The following is a 7347-nucleotide window of genomic DNA, read 5'->3' as shown; positions in this document are numbered from 1 at the left end:
TCCTACAAATGAGAAGGAAACAAAGTTTTATCTACCTACTCATTTGTCTAAAATATAATCGACAAAGTGTACATTTCATATTTAGATAGTGTAATTTTTAACAGCTCAGTTTTTCTGTTTCTCACTTTAGGCTGTTGGCAAAAATATTTGTGCAATAATCTAGTTATCCAATTTGCCATACTTTCGAATCTTTATTTAAATACGTATTTAATATATATTTTTATGTTTTACTATTTGCTTGTAACAAATCTGGCCTAAATAAAATGTTCATGATTTATCCTAATTTTCCTAACCAATAGTTAGGAATTTTGATTTTAATGTTAAGAATACATAATCTATTGGTTTTCACTAATTGAGAGTGTACACATGTTATGCAGTTAGGGTTACAATATATACTTTTTTAAGAGTACTTATATGAATACATGTTCTCTTTTGAGTTCTTAAAATTGTTGTACTCTTACTTTTTTTTATATTGTCAAAAATGTACTATTTTTTCTATTTATAAACAAATGTTTTTTATCGTCTCCAACAGCATATTAAAAAACCAATTATTGGAATCGGATGCCCTGCTCACATTCTAAATAACCGTGTTCAACACGCAATTGATAGTTTACCAATCGATATAGAGTATTATATTAAAAATATATAATTATTTTTCAATTTATACAATACGTATAGAATCATTAAAATAATTTTGTACTTTTGTCGATGTTGAGTATAAAAGACTTTTATTTCACTAAAAACTAGATGGTTATCATTGTTTTCAGCCTTAAAAATCTGTTGAAAAATATATCCAGTTTAAATAATCCTGCATATTTTTTGTCAGAAAATGAAATACCAATTGCAATTAAATCATTTTTTGAAAATCCTTTAAACGATAGTTATTTATGGTTTATTCATTCACTAATGTATATATTTCATTCAAAAATTGAGATAATGGTAAAAGAAAATAATTCGATTTGGGAAATATCGTATGTATGTCAGTAAAAAAAAATCCCTTACAAGAACGAAAACAACAAGTTTTTATCCTTAAAAGTAAAATAAATATTTAAAAATAATTATAACCAATCAAATGCATCTAATTTAAAAAAAGAAATGTTTAATGTTTAAGACCATGGTTTGTGTTATTTGAAAAAATGAACAGTTAATTTTGATCAATTTAATGTTCTCAAATGGATTTCCCTAAAATCCAAACCTTTGTGGATTGATATAAAAAATAGCATTTTTTTAAAAAAAAATATGATTTACAATTAAATGACTTTATTATTTGATCAATCTCAATACTTAAAGTGTTTTTGTCAGAAATGAAAAAAAATGAAGACTTCTCATCATTATTATAAGATGAAAAGTAGGTAAAATATTTTGAGCAAAGGAGCTATGATACATCTTCAGAACTTTAAAAATATGCACGTTTTACTTCGCCATACCTGCTCAAACTGTCAATGTCGAAAGAATTTTTAGCTTTATGAAAACAATGGACTGATAATAGAAATAAACTTCTAACGGATTTTGTAAAACATTTGTAGATGACACAATACAATTTTAAGCATTTTGACTGAACTCGGTTTTATAACTAATGTATTAAAAATAAAAGTTTTTTATCAAAAATTCGAAGTAATGATAAATATTAAATTTTATGTCTCAATTCTTAATCTTTAGTTACCTATATAAAATGTTATGTTAATTAAATAAATATTAGCTATGAAAGTAAATTTTTATTATTACCTTTAAGGCATTATATTATATTATGTATTATTTTCTTAAAGGCACCATCTGGTAACCCTATATGCTTGTATATAGTAATGTATTAATTTAGGTAGTTATTTTATATGCCTACTCAAATACTCAATGGACTCATTGTTAAATAAATATTATAACATCTTTAACTGAATTTTAAAAAAAAAGTTTCTTTTTATTACAAAATAATAATATATTACTAAATAATTGTATGTTTGTAAAGTGTAGTTTATTTTAGGCTGGTACTAGAGGGCCCACCCAAATGTATGTGTAGCCTTGGGGCCCGTGTGCACGACACACTGCACACCCGGTTTTTGCGGTACTGCATCACAATATGAAACAGAAGTTAAACAGTTTAATTTGTAATTTAAATATTTTACTCATAAACCTAACTTAATCTTACTTCCTTATCTCTACCAAACACCAGCAGCAAATGCTAATTTTTTCCAAATTTACTTTTTAATATTATAAGACTAAAATTATAATACCTACAACAATTATTCACACGTTTCTCAGAAATTTAATTAGTATAATGATAAAAGTTGCCATTATCTAATATAGATAAAATAACATATGTATAGGCATTTACAATTGCATCAAATAAATCAATATAATTTTGTTCATATAATAATCAGACACGATAACTCCAACTATTAAATATATGACAAATTAAAATTAAAATTGTTTTTAGTATATTATTTTGGCAAAAACACAATATTAGTTTTATTTCTTTAAAATACATAAAATTCATATAACTTGCAAGAAATAACAAATTAATTTAACAGTATATAATTAGTGAATAAGTATAACTTTTAGTTAAAACATATTATTCAACAATAAAAGTCAAACTTTGTCAATGAATGATGTTTACAATTTAAATATTACTTATAATAAAATAAATCATCGTTTATATTTTTAATAATCATTGTCTGTTAAATCGATAAACTCTCCATAAAATGCTGTAATTGAATTTAATTTTTCATTAATAATATTCTGCTGAATTTCCACTCTCCCAAAATCTTTTGCTAACCATAAGCACTGAAAAATAAGCAAAAGTATGAGTTGGAAAAAATATTTTGATATTATAAATTATAACCTACCTCGAATATATTGGTATTTTTAGGCATATGAAAAGCAATATTGGAAGAAATATTTTTAACAGTATTAAAAATACCAAAGCCACCTCCAAATTGATTGTTGCACATGGTTTCTATACTAAACTTATCGATAGGATATTCGGGTCCTCCCCAAGGAGGTGACATAAATACAACATCTGCTTTAAGCATTGAATATATAGTAAAAATATCACCAACAATAAATTCAATTTTATCATCAACACCGTAAATCTTTGCATTATGTCTTGCAAAACTAATCTTAGTTGGATCTATATCTATCGCAATAACTAAACAAATTATTTCCACCAAATTTTCATTTTCGATAAATAAATTAATAAAATAATGAAATAACTGTACAAATACCTAATTCACATGTGAATGCTAATTGAATTATATTTCCACCAGCACCACAAAAAGGATCCAAAGCTAGGTAATTCTTACATCGTTTAGCAATATGGTAACTTAAAATTTCAGGGCACACAGAATAAAAACTTTCTGTAAATAATACATAATGGTTATATGATATTAAGATATTAAATTAATTGTTATCAATGCAATGCTGATATACCTTCATCCAACATAATACCAGAGTCAAAATTTGAAAACAACATGTATCTCATTGACCAGTATTTCAAAGGCAGAGTATGATTATTCTTATGATTGTAATTCCGACAGTAAATTTTTTTTTCCTGGTTAACAAATTTATTCCTTTTAACCCTTTCAGACCCAAATTTCCCTCAGAGGGACATTCTTTTAAAATTAGTATTTCTATAGTTTAAAATTGTTTAGTCGTTATAAAAATGGATGTACATTGTCATTAAACTAATGCAGATTATGAAAATCATAATATCTCTATAGTTTAAAATTGTTTAATCGTTATATAAATGGATGTATATTGTCATTAAACTAATGCAGATTATGAAAATCATAAAATCAATCATGTATTTCATTCCACAAAAGTATTACACTAAATATTAATTGCAAACATTTTAAAAAACAAATTTATATATTATTTATATTTGTATATTTTGGACACTTAAGTTTAAAATTCTGTTCATTTTTTTTTTTTTTTTGTCATCACGGTATCGTAGTTAATTATTACGAACGGTCAAAACTTTCCCAACGTGAATAGGAGTGATAATATATCAGCTGTTATATATGTCCTCTGAGAGAGATATTGGGCTTGTGAGACGTCAAAATATGATAATATAATAATATTGTTATCAGTTAACCATAAAATTTTCAAGTAGATAAATTGATATTGCTTATTATATTTATATTTATTATTAAAATGTACTTTATATATGATCAAGTCTAATGTTCCTTCAAAATGAATATTGGTGATAACTTATATTAAATAAGTAATTTAATTGTTACCATATTTAGAAAAATCAATGTGTATAATAATATATCCATTATAATAAGTAAGATGTAAGAAAAAAAAATATTTTGGTTTACTATAAAGTCGTGGATAGTGTAATTGTAAAAAAAAAAAAAAAATTATTATCTGAAAAAATGAATTCTGAGTCTGAAAGGGTTAAAATGTTTTCCTGTATTTGATAATAATTCTAAAACAATGAAAAACTCAATTTAATTTATTAACTATATTCCTTTTTTATCATTTATTTTGTCTTATATAATTACATGTGTATGAAGCATAACATTTTTATGAAATAAAGCTGTTTATTTAAAAAACTCTAGATGCAGAATTAATTTTAATTTAAATGCCCTAATAATGTTTATAACTTTAAATACCTATTATTGGGTGTTATAATAATGTGAGGTGTTTGGGGATGTACAACATTATTGTAATATTAGTTATTTGCTTTCTTAAATACAAATAAAAAAAATGATAAATCAATATTCATTATACAAAAAGCTCATTATTCATGAAATGAAAAATTAATTTTAACATATTTTTATCATTAAAATTTTTTTCAACATTATAATCATGAAATAAAACATGCTAAAACCATGTGATCTAATGTAATTTGAATAGTAAATATGTAAACAAAGTCAATGTTTATTGTATTCAAAATTAAAAATTGATTATGAAAGTTATTCAATAGTTTAAAATTTAATATAAAATATCCTCACTTTTTTTTTATCACGATTAGTATGATAAAAGTTATTATTTGGAGACAACTGCGAAGGAACTGAATTATGATTTTTTCTTCCAGAATTATATTCATCATTAAAACTTACTGCATTCTAAAAATAATGAACAAATTATAAATATTTGTAGTTTGAAATAAATATAAGATTTGTTTGTTATTTTATAAGAAAAATAAACAAAAATGTACTTGCATCTTGTCTTGGTAAACTTTTTCTGTTTGGACTGTAACTAGTAAAATCATATTTGTAATAATACAATTCTGAAGGGTGCAAGGTATACATTTTATCATTAAAGCTCACTAAACCAATATTCTTTAAGGCTAAATTGATTGTTTCTGATTCACTATGATATAATTTCCTATTAAAAGAAAAAAAAATTGAAATATATTAATGTCAAATAATATTAGATAAGTTCTTGCTTTATGAAATAAATGTATTAAAATTATAAAACCTACAGAATATATATTTAGTACTTATACCTAGCAAATAGAAGAACTACTTACATTTCATTACTTGGTTCAGTTTCAATAACTCTTGTTCTTAGTTTACGTTTATCTGAATATAAATTCAATTCATCATCACTGCTACTTTCATTTTCAGTACCATAATAGTTATCAACAAATAATGATATACTTGAGATATCAGAAAATCTGTTACAAGAAATTTAAATTACAACATTTAAATAATTTACAAGTAGCACAGTCAAGTATTATTCATTATAAAATTATGAAACATAGTAATGAAGAAATGTTATTTATATGTTTACTAATAAACAAATATATTTTTTATATTTTTTAATTGATTTTTAGAAACATGGGAAATATTATTTAAGGATAAGTGCACAAGCTTTGATTCTAAATCAGTACTCTTATATGTCAACCAGAAAGTAAAATAATTTAACAATTTAACCCTGACACCAAACCAACTTGAATGTATTCAGATATAAATATTTCTAGTCCATTAGAGATGACCTCCACAGTTCAAAATCCTTCACGGGTCCCACTAAGATTACCATCCTTCCACATTAAAATTCAAACGGGTTACGAAAAATCAGTAGGATCAGTTTAAACACGGAGGACATCGAACGAATTATCCACCAACCTGGTGTTAATTTCGATGCGGCTGCACAACATGGATACGTTGACTTTGGAGCTGCAATAGTGACGTTTGTACAACACCTCCACCAGCTTTTCGGTGTGCACCGAGAACTCGGACAAGTTCGGATTTGAGGTCATGACGATGGAAGCTTCAGAATCCGGAACACTTCAACGTGCCCATGGACGACCGGGTTGCCGTCGTGCCAAGACGTCTCCCAAATGAACGATAATTTATTATTAATACTGCAGTGTTTACCTGTGTGATAGCGATACGATACAACCAATGCACGTCGGTAGGTCGGAAAGATATCAATAGAAAACGATAGAACTCACTGGATATCTAGGTTATAATGTTGTTATTAATGATATAACGATGATTTGATGGGACACTGACAGTTACAAGCGCGGTGTAGACAAGATTATTCTCTACACCATGGTTACAATACACTGATGAAAACAAAAACGTGAAACACATGAAACCACGTGTTTGCTTCCATAGAATAGAGTTTAGAATTTTCCTTCGTGGTCGGTCCATCGATATCTTTTACAAATTGTAATGCACCATTCGTACTGTATTAAATGACTCTAAGCTAATATGGTTCGCTGAAAGCGATAACGCATGGATGTAAATGAACAATCGAGATTGATTAAAATTTAACTGTGTACGAATTATGATGGAAGATTGATAGTTATTTTCAAATGAGGTAAAGAGTCTAAGAAAAATGTAAGCGTCAAGCGAGTTCAAAGTTTTGAAAATGTATGTGTCGACATACATTGAATCAAATATAAAAAATAAATAAAAAAAATGAAATAAAACAAAATTTATATTTTTTCTAAGACTAAACATTTTTAATTTTGATTTTCTTAAGGTACATGCAGTGACGTCGATCTATATTTCATGTTATGGGGAAAAATCGCTGGTGTTAGACCCACCCACCCACCCTCTAAAAAAAATGTTGAATAATTTAATAGTAGTTTATTTATAGTATTTATTTTCAACTATAAACAGATAATATAACTTGAATTAAATAGTATTATTTATAAAATAAAAATATAATGTGCAGACATAAATGTATACATAAGCTATACTAAAGTAGATCAATAAATAAATAACAACGGTAATAATAATAGATATACTAGATGATTGATTTTACGTAGAACTTTCATTATTTTGAAGTTATAGCTCTTTTCAAAATAATTCTTTTACATAATTTTTTAAGTCAATATAGAACAATATTTTTTATTATTTTTTATCATTACCATTTTAAAGGTTTTTACTTTAT

General features: G+C 25.5%; 1 protein-coding gene across 2 annotated transcripts; it reads right to left on the bottom strand.

Moving 5' to 3' along the window:
* Nucleotides 1-2519: 2519 nt before the first annotated feature.
* Nucleotides 2520-6367, bottom strand: LOC112685395 (trimethylguanosine synthase-like). 2 transcript variants are annotated; one of them, XM_025557252.1, is made up of 8 exons: nt 6069-6367; nt 5471-5617; nt 5160-5325; nt 4950-5063; nt 3421-3541; nt 3216-3347; nt 2838-3127; nt 2520-2775 (listed from the first exon to the last, which is right to left on the bottom strand). In XM_025557252.1, the coding sequence occupies exons 1-8, from the start codon at nt 6200-6202 to the stop codon at nt 2653-2655; spliced, it is 1227 nt and encodes a 408-aa protein (XP_025413037.1). In that variant the 5' UTR covers nt 6203-6367; the 3' UTR covers nt 2520-2652. The 2 variants fall into 2 exon arrangements, with proteins under 2 accessions (XP_025413037.1, XP_025413036.1); XM_025557251.1 differs by having other exon boundaries at nt 2524-2775; nt 2838-3139; nt 6069-6363.
* Between the last annotated feature and the right edge of the window lie 980 nt (nt 6368-7347).

Source organism: Sipha flava, unplaced genomic scaffold (genome assembly GCF_003268045.1).
Source record: "Sipha flava isolate LNK unplaced genomic scaffold, YSA_version1 275_pilon_pilon, whole genome shotgun sequence".
Lineage (NCBI taxonomy): Eukaryota > Metazoa > Arthropoda > Insecta > Hemiptera > Aphididae > Sipha > Sipha flava.
This window is presented reverse-complemented; position numbering and strand designations above follow the sequence as displayed.

Excerpts from the sequence above, each read along its gene's own strand:
- LOC112685395 (XM_025557251.1), bottom strand. The coding sequence starts at position 6,202 with ATGACCTCAAATCCGAACTTGTCCGAGTTCTCGGTGCACACCGAAAAG. Across the intron at positions 5,326-5,470 it reads ACTGAACCAAGTAATGAAAT|GAAATTATATCATAGTGAAT; the intron begins GTAAGTAGTTCT and ends TTCTTTTAATAG. Across the intron at positions 3,140-3,215 it reads AGCATTCACATGTGAATTAG|TTATTGCGATAGATATAGAT; the intron begins GTATTTGTACAG and ends TAATTTGTTTAG.